The following is a 23927-nucleotide window of genomic DNA, read 5'->3' on the forward strand; positions in this document are numbered from 1 at the left end:
CCTCTCTCACCACACCAACTCAACATAGTGTTGGAAGTTCTGGCAAGGGCAGTCAGGCAAAAGAAAGAAATAAAGCGTATTCAGTTAGGAAAAGAAGAAGTCAAATTGTCCCTGTTTGTAGATGACATGATTGTATATTTAGAAAACCCCATTGTCTCAGCCCAAAATCTCCTTAAGCTGATAAGAAACTTCAGCAAAGTCTCAGAATACAAAATCAATGTGCAAAAATCACAAGCATTCTTATACACCAGTAACAGACAAACAGAGAACCAAATCATGAATGAACTCCCATTCACAATTGCTTCAAAGAGAATAAAATACCTAGGAATCCAACTTACAAGGGATGTAAAGGACCTCTTCAAGGAGAACTACAAATCACTGCCCAGTGAAATAAAAGAGGACACATACCATGCTCATGGATAGGCAGAAAAATATTTTGAAAATGGCCATACTCCTCAAGGTAATTTATAGATTCAATGCCATCCCCATTAAGCTACCAATGACTTTCTTCACAGAATTGGAAAAAAACTGCTTTAAAGTTCATATCAACCAAAAAAGACCCCACATTGCCAAGTCAATACTAAGTCAAAAGAACAAAGCTGGAGGCATCACGCTACCTGACTTCAAACTATACTACAAGGCTACAGTAACCAAAACAGCATGGTACTGGTACCAAAACAGAGATATAGATCAATGGAACAGAACAGAGTCCTCAGAAATAATACTACACATCTACAGTCATCTGATCTTTGACAAACCTCAGAAAAACAAGAAATGGGGAAAGGATTCCCTATTTAATAAATGGTGCTGAGAAAATTGACTAGCCATAAGTAGAAAGCTCAAACTGGAGCCTTTCCTTACTCCTTATACGAAAATTAATTCAAGATGGATTAGAGACTTAAACATTAGACCTAAAACCATAAAAACTCTAGAAGAAAAATTAGGTAATACCATTCAGGACATAGGCATGAACGAGGACTTCATGTCTAAAACACCAAAAGCAATGGCAACAAAAGCCAAAATTGACAAATGAGATCTAATTAAACTAAAGAGCTTCTGCACAGCAAAAGAAACTACTATCAGAGTGAACAGGCAACCTACAGAATGGGAGAATATTTTTGCAATCTACTCATCTGACAAAGGGCTAATATCCAGAACCTATAAAGAACTCAATCAAATTTACAAGAAAAAAACAAACAACCCCATCAAAAAGTGGGCAAAGGATATGAACAGACACTTCTCAAAAGAAGACATTCATACAGCCAACAGACACATGAAAAAATGCTGATCATCATTCGCCATCAGAGAAATGCAAATCAAAACCATGATGACATACCATCTCACACCCAGTTAGAATGGCAATCATTAAAAAATCAGGAAACAACAGGTGCTGGAGAGGATGTGGAGAAATAGGAACACTTTACACTGCTGGTGGGACTGTAAACTAGTTCAACCACTGTGGAAAACAGTGTGGCGATTCCTCAAGGATCTAGAACTAGAAATACCATTTGACCCAGCTATTTCATTACTGGGGATATACTCAAAGGATTATAAGCCACGCTGCTATAAAGACAAATGCACACGTATGTTTATTGAGGCACTATTCACAATAGCAAAGACTTGGAATCAACCCAAATGTCCCTCAGCGACAGACTGGATTAAGAAAATGTGGCACATACACACCATGGAATACTATGCAGCCATAAAAAAGGGTCCTTTGTAGGGACATGGATACAGCTGGAAACCATCATTCTCAGCAAACTATGGCAAGAACAGAAAACCAAACAGCACATGTTCTCACTCATAGGTGGGAACTGAACAATGAGATCACTTGGATACAGGAAGGGGAGAATCACACACCGGGTCTTATTGTGGGGAGGGGTAGGGGGGAGTGATAACATTAGGAGATATACCTAATGTAAATGACAAGTTAATGGGTGCAGTACAACAACACAGCACAAGTATGCATATATAACAAACCTGCATGTTGTGCACATGTTCCCTAGAAATTAAAGTATAATAAAAAAAAAAGAAGAAGAAAATAGGACCTTTCAGATCTGCATGCAGTTGCAAAAAAAAAAAAAAAAAAAAAAACCATCAGAAAGTGGGCAAAGGGTATGAACAGACACTTCTCAAAAGAAGACATTCATACAGTCAACTGACACATGAAAAAATGCTCATCATCACTCACCATCAGAGAAATGCAAATCAAAATCACAATGAGATACCATCTCACACCAGTTAGAATGGCGATCATTAAAAAATCAGGAAACAACAGGTTCTGGAGAGGATGTGGAGAAATAGGAACACTTTTACACTGTTGGTGGGACTGTAAACTAGTTCAACCATTGTGGAAAACAGTGTGGCGATTCCTCAAAGATCTAGAACTAGAAATACCATTTGACCCCGCCATCCCATTACTGGGCATATACCCGAAGGATTATAAATCATGCTGCTATAAAGACACAGGCACACCTATGTTTATTGCGGCACTATTCACAATAGCAAAGACTTTGAATCACCCCAAATGTCCATCAGTGACAGACTGGATTAAGAAAATGGGGTATATATACACCATGCAATATTATGCAGCCGTAAAAAAAGGATGAGTTCATGTCCTTTGTAGGGACATGGATGCAGCTGGAAACCATCATTATCAGCAAACTATCAGAAGAACCGAAAACCAAACAGCACATGTTCTCACTCATAGGTAGGAGTTGAACAATGAGATCACTTGGACACAGGAAGGGGAACATCACACACCAGGGCCTATTGTGGGGAGGGGGTAGGGGGCAGGGATAGCATTAGGAGACATACCTAATGTAAATGAAGAGTTAATGGGTGCAGCACACCAACCTGGCACATGTATACATATGTAACAAACCTGCACATTGTGCACATGTATCCTAGAACTTAAAATATAATTTTAAAAAATTATAAAAGAGAGCCAAGAAATTCTAGAGATAAAAAGCACATTAACTGAAAATGCCTAGAGGAGTTTAAGAGCAGATTTAAGCAAGCCAAAAATAATAATAAATAAACTTGAAGAAGGAACCATTCAAATTATTGACTCTGAGGAAAAGAAAGGAGAAAAGTAATAAAAACTGAAGAGAACATAGAGAATATGTGAGATACCATCAAGCAAAAAAAACATGTAGCATGGGAATCCCATTAGGAGAAGAGAGATACACTGGGGCAAAAAGAATATTTGAATAAATAATGCCTAAAAATTTCCCAGATTTTATGCAAAAAGATGAATCTACAAATCAAAGATGCTCAACAAACCCCAGATAGGATAAACTCAACATTACTCATACTGTGATGCATTATAATCAAAATATTAAAAGACAGAGAGAGAATACTAAAAGCAACAAAAGTGAAGTGACTCATCGCATACAACAAACCATCAGTAACATTATCAGCCAATTCCTCATGAGAAACCTTAAGAGGCCAGAGGTTAGTGGTTGAATATATTTAAAATTCTTTGAGGCTGGGTGTGGTGGCTCACACCTGTAATCCCAGCAATTTGGGAGGCCAAGGCGGGTGGATTGCCTGAGGTCAGGAGTTAGTTATTAACAGAACAGTGTAGCCAACATGGTGAAACCGTGAAACCCTGTTTCTACTAAAAATACAAAAAAATATTAACCAGGCTTGGTGGAGGTGCCTATAATCCCAGCTACTCTGGAGGCTGAGGAAGGCAAATCTCTTGAATCCAGGAGGTGGAGATTACAGTGAGCAAAGATCGCACCATGCATTCCAGGCTGGGCAACAAAGAGCAAAACTCCATCTCAAAAAAAAAACGCTTTGAAAAATTTTTACTTGATGATTTTATATTCAGAAAAACTATTTTATCTCATGAATGAGAGATAAATGAAGACACTTTCAACAAAAGTTTTTAAAGTTAAAGGTGTTCATTTTTCCCTAGGCCTGCCCTGCAATATATGCTAAAGAGATTCTTTCAGGTTGAAATGAAAGAAAGTTAGGCAGTAACCTGAAGCCTCTGATATGGTTTGGCTGTGTCTCCACCCAAATCTCATCTTGAATTGTAATCCCCATGATCCCCATGTGTTGTGAGAGGGATTGGTGGGAGGTAATTGAATCATGGGGGTGGTTTTCCCCATGCTGTTCTTGTGAGAGTGATTTCTCATGAGCTCTGATGGTTTTATAAACTTCTGACATTTCCCCTGCTGGCTCTCGTTCTAGCCTCTGCTGCCTGTGAGGAGGTGCCTTCTGCCATGATTTTAAGATTTCTGAGGCCTTCCCAGCCATGTGGAACTGTAAGTCAATTAAACCTCTTTTCTTTATAAATTACCCAGTGTCAGATACCTCCTTAATAGCAATTTGAGAACAGACTAATACACCATGTTTTTGTTTTTTGTTTTTTGGTTTTTTTTAAATAAAAGTAAGGTGAAAGTAAATACATGGACAGTTACAAAGAATAATTTTGTTTTCTGATTTTGATTTGTAATCTAACTTTCTCTTTTCTATAAAATTTAATAGACAAATGTGTAAAAATAATTAGTAATCTATATTATTAAGCACACAATGAATAAAGATGCAGTCTGTATCATTAATAACAGAAAGTAGGATGAAACTGTAGAGAAACAGTTTTGTTTTCTTCATTTTTTTGAGATAGAGTCTCACTCTGTCACCAGGCTGAAGTGCAAGTGGCATGATCTCAGCTCACTGCAACCTCCGCCTCCCAAGTTCAGACAATTCTCCTGCCTTAGCCTCATGAGTAGCTGGGACTACAGGTGTGCATCACCACACCAGCTAATTTTTGTATTTTTAGTAGAGACAGGGTTTCACCATGTTGGCCAAGATGGTCTCAATCTCTTGATCTTGTGATCCGCCTGCCTCAGCCTCCCAAAGTGCTGGGATTATAGGCAAGAGCTACTGCACCCAGCTGAGAAACAGTTTTGGTATTTTACATAAGTGGTATCAATTCAAATTATATTTTTATAACTTTAGGATGCTAGATGTAATCCCTATACTAACTACCAAGTAGATATCTAAAGAATATACACAGAAGTAAATGAGATAAGAATCAAATTTTCACAACAAAAAATTATGTAAAAAGGCAGTAATGAAGGAAGTAAGGGAAAAAAACTTACAACACATATCAAAAACCAGCAACAGGAACAAAAGGCAGCAGAAACTTCTGCAGACTTAAACATCCCTGTCTGACAGCCTTGAAGACGGTAGTGGTCCTCCCTGCACGGAGTTGGAGATCTGAGAATGGACAGACTGCCTCCTCAAGTGTGTCCCTGACTCCCGAGTAGCCTAACTGGGAGGCACCTCCCAGTAGGGGAAGACCTCACATGGCCCGGTTCCCCTCTGAGATGAAGCTTCCAGAGGAAGGATCAGGCAGCAACATTTGCTGTTCTGCAATATTTGCTATTCTGCAGTCTCTGCTGGTGATATCCAGGCAAACAGGGTCTGGAGTGGACCTCCAGCAAACTCCAACAGACCTGCAGCTGAGGGTCCTGACTGTTAGAAGAAAAACTAACAAACAGAAAGGACATCCACACCAAAACCCCATCTGTATGTCACCATCATCAAACACCAAAAGTAGATAAAACCACAAAGATGGGGAGAAACCAGAGTAGAAAAGGTGAAAATTCTAAAAATCACAGCACCTCTTCTCCTTCAAAGGAACACAGCTCCAGGCCAGCAATTGAACAAAGATGGACAGAGAATAAATTTGACGAGTTGAGAAAAGAAGGCTTCAGACAATTGGTAATAACAAACTTATTTGAGCTAAAGGAGGATGTTTGAACCCATCACAAAGAAGCTAAAAACCTTGAAAAAAGATTAGACAAATGGCTAACTGGAACAAACAGTGTAGAGAAGACCTTAAATGACATGATGGAGTTGAAAACCATGACACAATAACTACGTGGTGCATGCACAAGTTTCAGTAGCCAATCTGATCAAGTGGAAGAAAGGGTATCAGTAACTGAAGATCAAATGAGTGAAATGAAGCAAGAAGAGAAGTTTAGGGAAAAAAGGGTAAAAAGAAATGAACAACTCCTCCAAGAAATATGGGACTATGTGAAAAGACCAAATCTATGTCTCACTGGTGTACCTAGTTCAACCACTGTGGAAGACAGTGTGGCAATTCCTCAAGGATCTGGAACTAGAAATACCATTTGACCCAGCCATCCCATTACTGGGTATATACTCAAAGGATTATAAGTCATGGTGCTATAAAGACACATGCACATGTATGTTTATTGCGGCACTATTTACAATAGCAAAGACTTGGAACCAACCCAGATATCCATCAATGATAGACTGGATTAAGAAAATATGGCACATGTACACCATGGAATACTATGCAGCCATAAAAAAGGATGAGTTCATGTCCTTTGTAGGGACATGGATGAAACTGGAAACCATCATTCTGAGGAAACTATCACAAGGACAGAAAACCAAACACCACATGTCCTCACTCATAGGTGGGAATTGAACAGTGAGAACACTTGGACACAGGGCGGGGAACATCACACACTGGGGCCTGTCATGGGGTGAGGGGAAGGGGGAGGGATAGCATGATGAGTCAATGGGTGCAGCACACCAACATGGCACATGTATACATATGTAACAAACCTGCACATTATGCATATGTACCCTAGAACTTAAAGTATAATTTAAAATAATAAATAATAATAATAAACAAACAACAAAGTGGCAAAATTAAGCCCCATCTCACCAGCAATTACTTTAAACCTGAACAGATTATCAGTTCCAATCAAAGAACAATAGGCAGAATTAATTTTTAAGAAACTATACAACAATACTAATACAAAATCTACAGGAGACTCGCTGTATGTCTAAAGACAAAAATAACTTGAAAGTAAAAGGATAGTAAAATATATTACATGAAAATAGTAAGCAAAATAAATCTGAGTGGCTACAATAATATTAAAACAAAATAAACTTTAAAGCTTAAAGCTTAAAAGAGATAAACGAGACTATATCACTAACAGAGTCAATAGAGCAATAAAAGTTATAAGCATTTATGCTCCTAATGAAAAACCCTCAAAATATATGACATAAAATTGACAGAATGGAAGGGAGAAATAAACAATTCTGTGATTATACTTGGTGACTTCAGTGCCCTACTTACAATCACAAATACATCAATCATATAGATGAAAAGTTAAAAAACAAAAAAGGTTGAACAATACATTAACCAACTACAGATGCACATTGAGTTACCATGGGGTTACATCTCCATAAAGAGAGTTGAAGGCCGGGCGCGGTGGCTCAAGCCTGTAATCCCAGCACTTTGGGAGGCCGAGACGGGCGGATCACGAGGTCAGGAGATCGAGACCATCCTGGCTAACACGGTGAAACCCCGTCTCTACTAAAAAATACAAAAAAAAAAACTAGCCGGGCGAGGTGGCGGGCGCCTGTAGTCCCAGCTACTCGGGAGGCTGAGGCAGGAGAATGGCATAAACCCGGGAGGTGGAGCTTGCAGTGAGCTGAGATCCGGCCACTGCACTCCAGCCTGGGCGGCAGAACAAGACTCCGTCTCAAAAAAAAAAAAAAAAAGAGAGTTGAAAATATAAGTTGAAAATGAATTTGATGTACCTGATCCACAAAACATCATGGCTTATCTGGCCCATATAAACATGGTCAGAAGACTTACATTAACCTACAGGAAGGCATGATCATCTACCACAAAGCCTATTTTATAATAAAGTGTTAATTATCTTTATTTATTAAATATTGTACTGAAACTCAAAATTCTTACAATTATAAATGCAAAAATTTTAAACAAAATATTAGTAAATTGAATTCAATAGTCTGTTAAAAGAAGTATTCATTATGAGTGAATAGCATTTATCCCAGGAATGCAAGGGTAGTTCAACACAAATATATCAACAAATGCAATACACATTATTAACAGAAGAAAGGGGGAAAAACCTATACATGATTGTTTCAGTTGATACAGAAAAGGCATTTGAAAAATTCCAACACTATTTCATGACAGACCTTCATAAAACTAGGAATAAAGGAATAATTCCTCTACATGACAAAGGGTATTTATGAAAGACCCACGGCTAACACCACAATCAGTGGTGAAAAACTAAAAAGATTTCCCACTAAGAACAAGGCAAGGATACTCCTTTTTACTGCTGCTATTTAACAGGATGTTCTAGCCAGAGCTATTAGATAGAAAAATAAAAACATCCGAAATAGAAAGAAAGAGGTAAAAATATCTCTATTTGCAGATGACATGAACCTATATGTAGAGTATTCCAAAGAATCCAAAGAAAACCACCATAGCTAATAAACAAATTCAGCAAGAGTATGGGTACAAGATGAGCAATTTTGTTTCCTATACCATTGATGAAAAATCCAAAAAGACAATTAGGAAGTGACTCCATTTACAACAGCACCTAAAAAGAAAAATACTTCGCAATATATTTATTTAATGAGGTTAAAGACTTATATACCAAAAATGATAAACTGTTGCTGAAAGAAATTAAAGAAGAAACAAATAAACGGGCAGACATCCTTGTTTGTGTATAGGAAGACTTAACACTGTTAAGATGCCAGTACTCCCCAAAGAGAGCTACAAAATTCAATGTAATTTCTTTTAACATTTCAGTAACACTTTTAACAGAAAAGGAAAAGCTAATTTTCAAATTAATATAAAATTACAGAGGGTACCAAATAGCTAAAACAATCTTCAGAAAGATGAATATGATAAAATAATTGCCAATCATATGTCTGACAGGATAGTAATATCCAAAATACATAAGGAACACGAATAACACCACCACAATCAAAGAGATAACCTAATTAAAAGCAAGAAAAGGACTTGAAAATTCTTTGACATTACTCAAAGAATATACAAAAATGACAAACAAGCACTTGAAAAGATGCTTAACATCATTAGTCATTAGAGAAGTACAAATATCAATCACAATTAGATACCCCTTTCTACTTAGTAAAATGTGTATGCTAACAAAAAAATGGAAAATTACATGAGGTGACAAGAAAGTGGTGAAATCAGAACACTTGTGCTTTGCTTGTGGTAATGTAAAATGGTGCAGCTGCTGTTGAAAATAGTGTGGTGGGCCAGGCATGATGCCTCACACCTGTAATCCCAGCACTTTGGGAGGGGGAGACAGGTGGATCACTTGAGGACAGGAATTCGAAACCAGCCTACCTAACATGGGGAAACCCAGTCTGTACTAAAAAAAAAAAACAACTAACTTGGCATGGTGGTGCACCCCTGTAATCCCAGCTACCTGGGGGGGGGAGGGGGGCTGAGGCAGGAGAATCACTTGAACCCTGAAAGCAGAGGTTGCAGTGAGCTGAGATCATGCCACTGCACTCCAGCCTGGGTGACAGAGCAAGACTCTGTCTCAAAAAAAGAAAGAAAGAAAGAAAGAAAGAAAGAAAGAAAGAGAGAGAGAGAGAGAGAGAGAGAGAGAGAGAGAGAGAGAGAGAGAGAGAGAGAGAGAGAGAGAGAGAGAGAGAGAGAGAGAGAGAGAGAGAGAGAGAGAGAGAGAGAGAGAGAGAGAGAGAGAGAGAGAGAGAGAGAGAGAGAGAGAGAGAAAGAAAGAAAGAAAGAAAGAGAAAGAAAGAAAGAAAGAAAGAAAGAAAGAAAGAAAGAAAGAAAGAAAGAAAGAAAGAAAGAAAGAAAGAAAGAAGGAAGGAAAGAAAACAGTGTGGTGTTTTCTCAGAAGTTTTAACATAAAAGTGCCAATGCTGCTGTAAGGTGTACATATAAAAACCTGAAAATAGAGATCTGAACAGACATATGTACATCAATGTACACAGGTACATCATTTGCAATAGCCAAAAGGTACAAATCACCCATGTGCCCATGAACAGATGAATGGGTAAACAAATCAAGGTATGAACATGCAAAGGAACATTACTCAGCCATAAAAAATTAATTTTTAAACATATGCTAAACATGGATGGACCATGAAAATGTTATGCTTAGAGAAATAATCTAGACACAGAGTGACACATATGTCATGATTCTCCCTATCATGCCATACCTGGAATAGGCAAATCCATAAAGACAGAAAGTAGAATAGAAGTGACCAGGGACGGGGAGGACAGAAGGAAAGATTACGGTTGAGTAGATCAAGTTTTTCTTGGGAAAGTGAAAAAATTTTAGGTATAGATAGTATTGATGGTTATATAACTTTGTGAATGTATTTGATGCCATTGAATTGTACACTTACAAATAGATTAAATGATATTGTTTATGTGTGTTTTATCAAAGTAAATCATCCTCACAATTTTGAAATCAGGATGGAATAAGTAAGAATACTGATTTTTATGTTAGTTGGGATAAGGGGTTTTTGGCAACAAATTTGAAGGCAAGTACTTAAATTGTACCTAAATATAGTGGGAAATTATAAACCTAATACATGAAATCTCTAATGGCAATTTCATGAGATGCATAGAAACATGTTTTAAAGTTATAGTTTTTTTTCTTTTAAGTGAAAGCAATTTATTGAGATAGTAAAGGAAAAAGAATGGCTACTCCATAGGCAGAGTAGCCAAGTTATAGTTTTTTTAACACAGAAACAGAAAACTAAATGCCTCATGTTCTCACTTATAAGTGAAAGCTAAACAATGAGTACACATGGACACAAAGAAGGGAACAGCAGACACCAGGGCCTACTTAAGGTGGCCGTCTGTACACCAAGCCCTGCAACACACAATTTACCTATATAATAAACACGCACGTATACCCCTGAACCTAAAATAAAAATTAAAAATAAAAACTAAAACAAAGTTAGATGTTTTCCTTTTTTTTTTTCTTTTTCTTTTCTTTTTCTTTTTCTTTTTTTTTTTTTTTTTTTTTTTTTTTTTTGAGACAGAGTCTTGCTCTGTCACCCAGGCTGGAGTTCCTAAGATCACTGTCTCTTCTTATTTTGACTTTTTACCAGCCAACAAATATAACCAAATATGCCTAATTATAACTCTAGAAAATTGAACAATGCAATGTAGGGAAGGAAAAGTCCCCTATCTAGAAAGCTACGATGTAAGTTGAGTTTATATACTGTTATGGATGAGTTATGGTGTGCTCACAGAAGCATTATTTAAAGAATTTCATTGGCCAGATGTGGTGGCTCACACTTGTAATCCCAGCACTCTGGAGGCTGAGGCGGGCACGTCACGAGGTCAACAGTTCGAGACCAGCCTGGCCAACAGAGTGAAACCCTATCTCTACTAAAAATACAAAAATTAGCTGGGCATGGTAGTTGGTGCCTGCAATCCCATCTACTCGGGAGGCTGAGGCAGGAGAATCGCTTGAACCCAGGAGGGGGAGATTGCAGTGAGCCAAGATCATGCCACTGAACTCCAGCCTGGGTGATAAAGCTAGACTCTGTCTCAAAAAAGGATTTCATTGAATGAAAGTAGAACACTTCATGCCCACTGGACGTAAACTTAGGATAGAAGAGGCACTTATGCAATTTGCTCTCTCTGACTCAGCTTCCAGAATGTTATGATGCACATCATGTAATGCACATCTTTAGAAACAAGAAAACATGATTGGAAGAAATATGGAAAAAATGACTTTTTAAATTTTAGTTCCTGATCCAAAATTTTCAATGGTGTCTCATTATCGAAAAGACAAAACCCAAACTTTTTAACAGGGAATCATTTGTGACAGAAAGTATAATATTCTCAGTCACTCCTAGTAAGTACTAGGACTGAGTATTCAAATTTTCCTAGATTGAGATTGCTTCTATTGAGTACACATCTCTGCCGTGATTATGCTCAGCTGTGTGCAATTACTTAATTTCTTCCACTGCATTTGATTGTAATATGGCTATTTTTGCTTACCACCACAACCCCAGGGCTCAACATAAATTAATGAATTAGTTAAGCCTGTTAGGTCCTCTGCATCCTCCCTCCTATTATATTAACCCCCTTCTCACATCTCCTATCAGACTTCCTCACCCCTAGACTCTTATTGCTCATTGCATATTAAAATCTTCTGATTAGTTTCTAAAACACAATTACATCCCACACTTTAGTGGGAATATCTTTCCCTGTTCTTCAGTAGTTTGTTTCCAACCACAAATTTCTAGATTCTCCACATAGATCTTACATTTTCTCCCCACTCATCAGCCAAACTGCATGACTCACATTAGCCCCAAACATCCCCTAACCATTACATTACATAACCACTGTCTCTCAGTTTCAACTGCCCATGTGTTTTTCTGCCCACTAGAATTATACCCAAGTATCAAAATCAGCTTAAATTGTCACTTCTTTCATGTAACTTTCTTGCTCTTGTTCTACCTGAAAATGCAGTTCTTTCATTCTGCTTCCTTGGCACTATGGCCATACCTCTTTTTTGGCATGTATTATATTGAGTTTGTTATACTTCTGCAAACATTTACTTCAGCTCAAATTCTGTTAAGTCATGAATTTGACTCTGTGTTAATGGCATCCTGCTGACAGTAGATGCATGCTTGGTGTGTTAGAGAAGGTGAGGAAAGGGGTCCTGAAATAAACTGGAGAACCAGAGACAGATGTAGGAGGAAGTGGGAGAGCCTCTAACCCAGGTGTTCTACTAACTGGCCCCTTGCAAATACTCATCATATACCAGCAGTGTACTTAGAGAAATGCACCACCTGAATGAGCTGTGTAACACTAGGAAAGCACATCCTTAGTTGGAACATTACTAGTTTCACTTAAAACCAAGTATCACACACATTATATACACGTTTTGTTCTCTATTTTTCATTTCTAACACATGTATATTAGTATTAAAGAGAGAAATACAATTTGAGTGCTTATCATCAGTGAAGAAAGTGGTTGGCATAAGTGAAAAAATGAAAAGAGTATACATTCTGAGGGTCCTCAATCTGGACCTTATTGATTATTAAAGGATTCTAGGGCTTGAGTGTCTCAAACTAGTCCAAAAAAAAGCCAGCAGCAAGATCCATACAAGTACAAATCTCACTAGGTACATCTCCCATTCCATGAACATGGAAGGAGGTGAACATATCAGCCTTGCCCAGTTTCTCAGCTTACATTTATTTGGGGGTCAATCCAATACCGTCATATGAATTATTTGGTAACTAGAGTATTTGAGCAAAAATGTTTACTTTTTGCACCTGAAAATATGAAAAGATATGGACATAGAGTGCATATTTATTAGACAACACTGAAAGTCCCTAGAAGTCCAAGTTTTGAAATCCCCAGTTGACTGTTTGGCAGAATAGCTCATTGTTAGGTAGAGCTCTTTTCTAGGGCCCAAACTACAGGGCTTAGATACAATGCACAGAGAAACAGGCCAACCCCACCTTTCTAGCTCACTGGTTATTAGCAAAAAGCTTCGGCCTGGGCTGCAGTTATGGCTATAGTTGGCTTCACAGATGTGCAAAGATTTCTGCTAGATGGAGGAGGAAAACAGGGTGATGACAGGGCTGCTGCATGTTGCTCTGGAGGCTTCTCACTACACAGTGAACGGCCCGATCACAGCAGCCCCAAACAAAATTGGATAACATAGTTCTTTAACGGTTTCTTCCTCATTGAGCATCCCCTGACCTGAGTGGCTGTAAGGCAGGTTTTAATAAGGCAAAGATATTAGCTCAGAGGATAAAGTAGAACAAATGTATTGTTGCTGAACACCAGGAGTTTGGCCTAGGTGTGGTTGCTCACTACACAGAAAGCTAGTCACTAAGACGAGTATTGCCAGGGAAGAGCTTTATTGTGGATGCTATCAGTCTAACCGTCAAATCTGTCTCTCTCCCAACTAAACCTAGGAGTTTATATAGACAGGAATTAAAGGGATTAAGGAAGATGATCAACAGGCAGCAGGTGGTTAGATGAGAGGCCTAGCATCTCATTGTAACCACCTGTGGGAAAACAGGAATGAGAGAGAAGGAAGAGGAGTTAGTCAACTGGCAACAGGTCTCATTTTCCAGTTGTGGTTCTCTGTAAAGTTTCAGGTCCGTGAAACTATGTGGGAGTCCTAATGATCAGTTTATTGAGAAAGAAACTCAGATGACAAATGTCAAATTTCTCAACCTTTAAGACTGGGAGGTCAATCCTATACTTTGGATATTTTTGCCTGCCTAAATCTGATGTTGAATTGTAATTCCCAGTGCTGGAGGTTAAGTTCTGGTGGGAGGTGATCATGGGCATGGAACCCTCATATGGTTTAATGCTGTCTTCCTCATACTGAATTATCCCAAGATCTGGTCATCTAAAAGTATGTGGCACTTCCCCCAGATCCCTCTCTCTTGCTCCTGTTTTGTCTTCTGCTATGAGTGAAAGCTGAGGCTTCACCAGAAGCCGAGTAGATACCAGCACCACGCTTCCTGTAAAGCCTGCAGAACCTGAGTCAATTAAACCTTTTCCCTTTATAACCTCTTTTCTTTACATTACCCAGTCTCAGGTATTTATAGCAATGCAAGAATGGTCTTAACTGTCAATTTCTATGTTTACTCCCCCAAAAAACCCCCATAAACATCAATTGTATAGAAAAATTGAGCTGGTTTCAAGATAAGAAATTTGGCCAGTATTAAGAATGGTGGAATTATTGTATTGTGCTCCTACTGAGTGGTGTTGTAAATTGATAGCTACACATTTTATTCTGTTCTGTGGAAAATTATGACCCATTGAGATTTTACTTTTACAATTATTACTTCTGTTCATTTTACCATCTTCTCTCCCTCCATGCAGTAGGGGCATGTTGTAAATCACACACTCCAAAAAATTAAACATAGGACATTTTAAAAATTAGCATTGGTATTGAACACACTCCCCCAAATCAGGCTTATTTGCCATTCGTACTTTTTCTGTAGTGAACTTTCCATACCAATCTTTCACCAATTTTCTTATTGGGATTTTTCTTCTATTCTTATCCCAAGCTGTTTTACATGTATTTTTTTTAGTCCATAACTCGCCTTTCCATTTCCTTGTGTGGTTTGAAGAACACAAGCTTTTGAATTTAACAAAATCTAACTTATCAAAGTTTAAAGTGCATAAATCATTTGTATTATTTTAAATTAAGTGCATTAATTTTTGTATGTTCCATATTTTTATTGTCCTATATAGAAATCATCACCTAACTCAAACCTACAAAAATTTTCTCATACTTTCTTCTACAAGTTTTAAGTTTGAGTTCCTATATTTAGATATATGATGAGTTGAGGCTTTATATACGCTTTGGGGAGTCAAAGGTAACACCACTTTTTGAAGATGTGTCTTTCCCCTTGAATTTCATTAGCACATTTTCTGAAAATCTCCCAAGCACCTCATGGTTTATGTCTGTGATTCTGGACTCCTGTATCCACAATTGTTCTGAATGTCCACATAAATTTATAATCCACTTGTCAAATTTTAGTTCAGGTGGTGTTTAATTAATAGAACAATTTGAGGAAAACTGACATCTCAAAAATAGTTTTCTTGACTATTTTGGCCCTATTTCTGCCATACACATTTTGGAAAAAATTTTCCAGTACTAAGGATAAATATTGGGAGCTTTATTGAAATTGTGTTAAATTTATAGAAACATTTAAAGAAAACTGATAATGGTCTTCCTAATCATTGAAATTTTACTTTATTTTTAAGTTTTGTGAGTACATACTAGGTGTATATATCTATGGGGCATGTGATACATTTTGATATAGGTATGCAATATCTAATAATCACATCAGGGTAAATGGGGTATCCATAACCTCAAGCATTTATCCTTCGTGTTACAAACAATTCAATTATACCTTTAAAATGTACAATTATTATTGACGGTAGTAACCTTGTCCTATCAAATACTAGGTCTTAGTCATTCTACTTTTTGTGCCCATTAACATTCCCCACTTCCCCCTCACCACACCCCCACTACCTTTCCCAGCCTCTGGCAACCATCCTTCTACTCTCTATAAGTTCAGTTGTTTTCATCTTTAGCTCCAACAAGTAAGTCGGAACATGTGATGTCTGTCTTGCTGTGCCTGGCTCATTTCATTTAATGATCCCTAGTTCCATCTATAATGTTGCAAATGACAGGATCTCATTCTTTCTTATGGCTGAATACTACTCCATTGTGTATATGCACCATATTTTATTCATCCATTCATCTGCTGATAGACACTTAGGTTGCTTCCAAATCTTGGCTATTGTGAGTAGTGCTACAGTAAACATGGTGCAGATATATCTTCAATATACTGATTTCCTTTCTTTGAGGTATATAACTACCAGTGGAATTACAGGATTATATGGCAGCTCTATTTTTAGTTTTTGAGGTACCTCCAAACTGTTCTCCATAGTGGTTGTACTAATATACATTTCCATAGTCCAGTGCACAAGGGTTCCCTTTTCTCCACATCCTCTTCCTCATTTGTTACTACCTGTCTTTTGCACAGAAGACATTTTAACTAGGGTGAGATGATATCTCATTATAGTTTTGATTTGCATTTCTCTAATGGATCAGTGATGTTGAGCACCTTTTCATATGCCTATTTGCCATTTGTATATCTTCTTTTGAGAAATATCTATTCAGATTTTTGCCCAGTTTTAAATCAGATTTTTTTTTCTATAGAATTGTTATAGCTCCTTATATATTCTGGTTGTGAACATCTTGTCAGATGTTGATATAGTTTGGATATTAGTCCCTGCCCAAATTTCATTTTGAGAGGTAATGCTCAGCATTAAAGGTGGGTCTTGGAGGAAGCTGTTTTGTTCAAGGGGGAGGATCCCTCATTAATTGATACTGTCCTCACATCAAGGCCCATATTTCTGCCATATACATTTTGGAAAACTTCTTCCAGTGTTAAGAATAAATATTGGGAGATTTATTTAAATATTAAATTTACTGAAACTGTTATTATTTTAATAACAAGTCTTTAAACATTGAAATAAACTTTATTTTTAAATTTTTGTGGGTACAAAGTAGGTGTATGTTTATGGGTTAAATGAGATATTTTAATACAGGTTATCAAATGTGTATAAACACATCAGGGTAAATGGGGTATCCATGACCTCAAGCACACCTCACAAAATCTGAGTACTCACAAGATCTGGTTAAGTGTGTGGCACCTCCCTCCCCTTCTCTCTTTGCCCCTGCTCCTGCCATGTGAGATACTTACTCCCCTTTTGCCTTCCATTGTGGTTGGAAACTTCCTGACACCTCCCTACAAGCTGGTAAGATGTTAGCACCATGCTTCCTGTACAGCTTGCAAAACCATGAGCCAACTAAACCTCTTCTTTATAAATTACCCAGTTTCGAGTTTTGTTTTTGTTTTTGTTTTGAGACGGAGTCTCGCTCTGTCCCCAGGCTGGAGTGCAGTGGCACGATCTTGGCTCACTGCAAGCTCTGCCTCCCAGGTTCATGCCATTCTCTTCCCTCAGCCTCCCGAGTAGCTGGGACTACCGGCGCCCACCACCACGCCCGGCTAATTTTTTTGTATTTTTAGTAGAGACAGGGTTTCACAGTGTTAGCCAGGATGGTCTCTATCTCCTGACTTCGTGATCCGCCCGCCATGGCCTCCCAAAGTGCTGGGATTACAGGCATGAGTCACCACGCCCGGCCTCGAGTATTTTTTTATAGTATTTCAAGAATGGCCTAATACAGATGGATAGTTTGCAAATATTCTCTCCTATTCTATGGGTTGTCTCTTTACTTTGTTGTTTGCTTTGCAACGCAGAAGCTTTTTAACTTGATGTAATCCCATTTGTCCACTTTTACTTTGGTTGTCAGGTATTACACAAGAAATCTTTGCCCACTCCAATGTCCTGGAGAGATTCCCCAATGTTTTCTTTTAGCTGTTTCATAGTTTGAGGTCTTAGATTTAACTTTTTAATTAATTTTGACTTTTGTATATGGTAAGAGATGGGGGTCTAGTTTCATTCTTCTGCATATGGATACCCAGTTTTCATAGCTCCATTTATTAAAGACACTATCTTTTCCCCAATGCATGTGCTTCATACCTTTGTCAAAAGTGAGTCCACCATAGATGTATGAATTTGTTTCCGGGTTGTCTATTCTGTTCCTATGTGTCTGTTTTTATGCCAGTATCATGCTGTTTTGGTTACTGTAGCTCTGTTGAATAATTTGAAGTCAGGTAATATGATTTATCCAGTTTGATTCCTTTTGTGCAGGATAGCTCTGACTATTCTAGGTCTTTTGTGGTTCCCATATAAATTTTAGGATTGTGTTTTCCATTTCTTTGAAGAATGTTGTTTTCTGGATGTTCCACAGTGTATCCATTAACCTGCTGAATGACACCTTTTTTTTTTTTTTTTTTTTTTCTTCTTTCCTGAGACAGGGTCTCACTCTGTCTTCAGGCTAGAGTGCAGTGGCACGATCACAGCTAAATGCAGCCTCAGTCTCCCAAGCTCAAGTGATCCTCCCACCTCTCTGTCTCCTGAGTACCTCGGACTACAGGTGCATGCCACCATGCCTGGCTAATTTTTGTATTTTTTGTAGAGACAGTTGTGCCATGTTGCCCAGGCTGGTCTCAAACTCCTGGGTTCAAGCAACCCACCCACCTTGACCTTCTAACATGCTAGAATTACAGGCATGAGACACTGCGACCAGCCAGAGTATTTTCTTACTGTTAGGTACATGAGATGATTCAGGTTCATCTTGTATTTCCCCCAAACTCTGACTAGGAATCATCTCTGGTCCCCTTTTTTTGTGTGGATAGTATTTAGGAACTAGTAACTTGGCAGTTGGTGTGCTTACTATTACTGAGGTGTCATTGCATTTAGGTCCTCTCAGTAGAACGAATCACAAAATATATGCATATGTGCACACACAGCAATTTCTCTATTTGTTCCTATATATTTAAAAGATATGAGTTCTATTCTAATGTCACACTCCAGGTTTTCTAGCTCTCCTCATTCCTAATTTTATAAATACCTTCTCTAATGGAGAAATCTTGCTGTCATCATTCTCAACATATTTGCCCAATGTTACCAATCTCTCAACAATGCTGCCTATCTCCTCCCCCTGTCCCTTCCACACCTCACCATCAGCCCTCTTGGTGCCAGCAGGAACAAGGCCACAACTGCTCTCATCCCATGAGGCAAGTCTAACTCCTCCACTCTGGGGAAGGAAGTCAGGAGAGACACATGAAAACTCAAAGAGGGGAATCAAAAGAAAGAGGAATGGAAGGCCACATTTAAAAAAAAATAATACATCATCTTTTGATTGCCCTAATAAACATCTATTGGTGATGATATAGTTTATGGATATGGCTAGACATTTTTTTCAATTTTAGGATTTTGCATCTAAATCTATGAGACTTTGGTCTATAGCTTTATGGTTTTTTGTGTTTTTTTTGTTTGTTTGTTTGTTTTTGTTTTTTAAGGTTTTGGTATCAAAGTTGTACTGGCCTCAAAAACTGAATGGAAAAGTTCCATCGTTTTTCTTCTAGAAAAGTTTATAAAAGCCTGGTATTATTTTTAAATATTCGGAATAAGTTCAGTGAAGCCATCTGTTCCTAGAGTTTTCTTTCTAAGCAAGTTTTTGAATATTCCACTCAGGTATTGTTTGCAGTTGTGACAAGCACAATCAATCTCTAGTATGACCTTGTTTCCACGGCTTTTACTGATGGCATGTTCAGCAAAGGACCAACCCACTGGCACTTCCTAAGTTTTAATCATTTCTCCTTCATACTGCCAAATACAAAACAAAACAAAAATCCTACTTATTATCTTCTCAAATTAGCTTTTCAGGTTCCTGCCCTATGCAGCATGAGACATCTGGAAATTTCTTGAGAAATTATATGTGTTTGAAGCCCCTAATGTATTCATTCTTTACACTGCACTCTTGATTGTTCTTCCGGTTTCTGGTCCCCCCATGCCTTCCCCTGACCCCCAGGTTATGGCCCTCTGCCTGAACCAAGTTCAATATTCAGGTTCTTCCCTATAGTCAGAAGTGGAAAGGGCCCCCAGAGCTGCATTCTTTTTACCACTCTCTAGAATTTTGCCCCTTTAGTCCTCTTTGCTTCTATAGCAATAATTTGCATTTAAATATTTTCTGTAATTTTATAGTTGTCCTCAATGGGTCCATTCTGCTGCCAACTACTATACCTTACCCAATAGCAAAATCTACTTTTGCTTTTTTTTTTTTTTTTTTAACTCTCTGTTGCTCAGGCTGGAGTGCAGTGGCATGATCTCAGCTCACTGAAACCTCCACCTCTCAGGTTCAAGTGATCCTCCCACCTCAGCCTCTTTAGTAGCCAGGATTACAGGTGTGCACCACCATGCCTGGCTAATTTTTGTATTTTTAGTAGAGACAGGGTTTCATGTCGGCCAGGCTGGTCTGGAACTCCTGACCTCAGGTGATTTGCCCACTTCAGCCTCCCAAAGTACTGGGATTACAGGCACGAGCCACTATGCCCAGCCTATTTGTGCTTTTTGAAAGCTCCATATCTAAGTTATATCTATATACACATTTTTAAAAGTTTTATCACCTATGAAAGACATGTTTCAGTATGGAGTGAAATAGAGTTGGGTACAAAAGTCATTCACAGCAGAATGTCCTGGCTTATGTGTTAGACATCTGCTAGGGCAGAAACCACCAGAAATCTGGACCCACTCTCTTCTACTAATCCTCATAAGTTGCATGCAAGGCAAATTGACTTTCCCCTTTGATCCACCATTCTGAGATGGGTCGTCTGAATTTAGTCTGCCCCAGGATTATTCAAAAATCCTGCTGGTGGGCTGCTGTACTATGGCCCCATATTGAGGGTCTTTCTCTTTCTTCCTGCACATACAAGAGCATTCTTGTTTGTGGGTCCCCTTGCTAAAAAATCTTCCCTTATTTTGCACATGGCTAAGCAATAAACCTTTGAACTACTTATAGCCATTGGCTCGAGTGACATATTTTCAAGTCTCTTAGAAAACAGCAGCCTTGACAATGAACTAAATGATATTAACAAAGTAAAATGCTATTTCTCAATACAAATCTTTTTTCCACGTTTTCTTAAATTGCTAGATATACTGCAATTCAACACCTGTTCTATATTTAGATTTAACTTAAAACGTCCACACATTAGATACAGTTAAAAATACTTTCTCTACTATCTGATGTTCACTGAGAAGCTACTTCTTATTACACATACTCCATAAAATATAACCTCATAGTAAATGCTTTCTTATAGTTTCCTATAGTTTGTGCATTTTCTCTGGCCTCTTGACTTCACATAGAATGATTTTCCATATTCATTACATCCATAGGGTTCCTGTCTTATATGAGTTCTGTGGTGAAAAATTAGGGCTGACTTCTGACAAAAGGTTTTTCCACATTCATTACACCCCAATGGTTTCTCCCATGTGTCTTCTCAGATATTCTGTGAAACTGAAGTAGTAGCAGAAAAATGCATCCCTTCTCAACCTAGGGATGCTGACACAGGTTTCACCCCATGTGAATTCTCTGATGTTTAATGAGGAGTGGCACTGGGCAAAATGTTTCCTACATTCATTCACCAGTAAGTTTTTTCCACTTTTAGTTTTGTAACATAATGTATGGTCCAAAGTCCAGAATAATGTTTTCCTGCATTCCATATCTTCATATTGTTTTTTTCTCTAAGTTCTCTTCAATACTGTGAGAACTGACTTTAGGCCAAAGGTATTCTCATTATCATTATATTAACAGATTTCTCTCACCCTTTATGTTCTGTGTTCTACAAAGTTCTGACTTCACCCAGAGTAATTTCCCTCACTTACTACATTTATAGGGTTTCTCCCCAAGTGTGTTCTCTGATGTACAGTTAGTTTTGACTTAACATAGAATGATTTTCCACAAACATTACATTCATAGGGTTTCTCCCCTGTGTGTGTTCTATGATGTGCAATGAGTTTTGACTTCACACAGAATGATTTTCCACATTCATTACATCCATAGGGTTTCTGTCTTATATGAGTTCTCTGGTGAACAATTAGGGCTGACTTCTGACGGAAGGTTTTCCCACATTCATTACATCCAAAAGGTTTCTCCCCTGTGTGTCTTCTCAGATGTTCTGTGAAACCGGAGTAGTAGCAGAAAAATTTTCCACACTGAATACATTCATAAGGTTTCTCACCTGTGTGAGTTCTTAGATGTTTAGTAAGGGTTGACTTCTCAGAGAATGATTTCCCACATTCATTACATTCATAAGGTTTTTCGCCTGTGTGAATTCTTTGATGTTTAATGAGGTCTGATTTTCTGAGAAAGGCTTTCCCACATGCATAGCATTCATAGGGCTTCTCCCCTGTGTGTGTTTTCTGATGCACAGTAAGGACTGACTTAAAGGAAAAGGTTTTCCCACATTCATGACATTCATATGGTTTCTCCCCTGTGTGTGTTCTCTGATGTTGAGTAAGGGTTGACTTTTCACTGAAGGATTTCCCACATTCATGACATCTATAAGGTCTCTCCCCTGTATGAATTCTTTGATGTTTAATGAGGTCTGAATTCTTATAAAAGGTCTTCCCACATTCGTGACATTCATAGTGTTTTCCCCCTGTGTGTGTTCTCTGATGTCTTGTATGGGCTGACTTCTGGGTGAAGGTTTTTCCACATTCATGACATTCATAAGGTTTTTCTCCTGTATGTGTTCTCTGTTGTAAATGAAGGACTAATTTTTCACTGAAAAAGGTTCCACACTCATTATATTCAATAATATTGTTAATTGAGTGGGTTCTCTGAATTGGAGTGAGATTTAACTTCTGGCTGAATGGGTAAACACTCTGATGTTCAAGGAGAATGGATTTCTCAAAGATGTTTTCTCCACATTGATTACATTCATAGTGGTTTTCTCTTGGATGTGTTTGCTGATGGGTAATGAAAAATGACATATCACAGGTTTTCCCATGTTCAGTATATTTGCAGGTTTTCTGTCCTGTGTAACCTCTCTTATGTACAAGGAAGAATGAATTCTCAGGGAAAGCTTTCCCACATTCATTGTATTCAAAAGGTTGCTCCCAATTTTTAATTTTCTGATGCCAAATGAGGTCTTCATTCAGCCAGAAGCTGTTCCCATTTTTATTATATTCATAAGGTTCCTCTTCAGAATGAATTATTTCATGCTTTTCATCACACAAACATTTTCCACCTTTGTTAAACTCATTGAACTTCATTCTTGAATAGTTTCTACTGGTATTAATTAATTCTGAAATATAGAGTGACAAGAAAGATTAGTTGACAAGGATATGTAAGAGAAATAAAGTTAGCATTATATTTGAAGGCATGACTCAGTTTAGGCCATTATCTCCTCATACCTACATTATGACAACAATGTGCACACTTCCAGTCTTATACCTCTTTTTAATTCAACACAGCAGCAACAAATTGAATTTCTAAAAGTTCTAATTCATAGATAGTCCTGTAATCCAGGCTCCAATTCTGTGTGGTTTTGTTGTTGGTTGGTGGTGGTGGTGGTGGTGTTTTTGAGACAGAGTCTTGCTCTATCACCCAGGCTGGAGAGTAGTGACATGATCTCAGCTCACTACAACCTCTGCTTCCTGTGTTCAAGCGATTCTCATGCCTCAACCTCCCAAGTAGCTGGGACTACAGGTGTACACAACCATGCTCAGCTAGTTTTTATGTTTTCAGTAGACACAGGATTTTGCCATGTTAGCCAGGCTGGTCTCGAACTACTGGCCTCAAGTAATTCATCCACATTGGCCTTCCAAAGTGCTGGGATTACAGGCATGAGGCACTGCACCTGGCTCAATTGTTGTTCTAGCTCTGATTCACTAGGAATAAAAGTATGCAACAATAAGAGTGAAATCAACGAGTGAACAAGCCATCCTTGTCACAGGATAGGTTTATGGTTCTATTCTAGCTATGGGATTTGCCCTTTATTCCATCAACTATCCTATACTATACTGAGTCCAATGTCCCAAGAACAAACACTTTTTTTTTAACAAGGTATCACTGAAGTAAACATATCTTTACATTTAGATTCAGATTAGAACCAAGCCATTCTTTT

General features: G+C 38.1%; 1 protein-coding gene across 14 annotated transcripts in view; it reads right to left on the reverse strand.

Moving 5' to 3' along the window:
- LOC101866089 (uncharacterized) overlaps positions 1-23927 on the reverse strand; it is a 121639-nt gene that overhangs the window by 76754 nt on the left and 20958 nt on the right. For 11 of the 14 annotated variants that reach the window (XM_065520556.2, XM_045361956.3, XM_005565012.5 and 8 more), the window contains one exon: positions 20934-23105. The exons of the other annotated variants lie outside the window; for them this stretch is intronic. In XM_065520556.2, coding sequence (XP_065376628.1) covers positions 21655-23105 — 1451 coding nt within the window. In that variant the 3' untranslated portion in view covers positions 20934-21654. Of the gene's footprint in view, positions 1-20933; positions 23106-23927 lie in introns of those variants that run through there. 14 annotated transcript variants of the gene reach the window in all.

The sequence above is a fragment of the Macaca fascicularis genome, chromosome 9 (assembly GCF_037993035.2).
Source record: "Macaca fascicularis isolate 582-1 chromosome 9, T2T-MFA8v1.1".
NCBI classification, from domain to species: domain Eukaryota; kingdom Metazoa; phylum Chordata; class Mammalia; order Primates; family Cercopithecidae; genus Macaca; species Macaca fascicularis.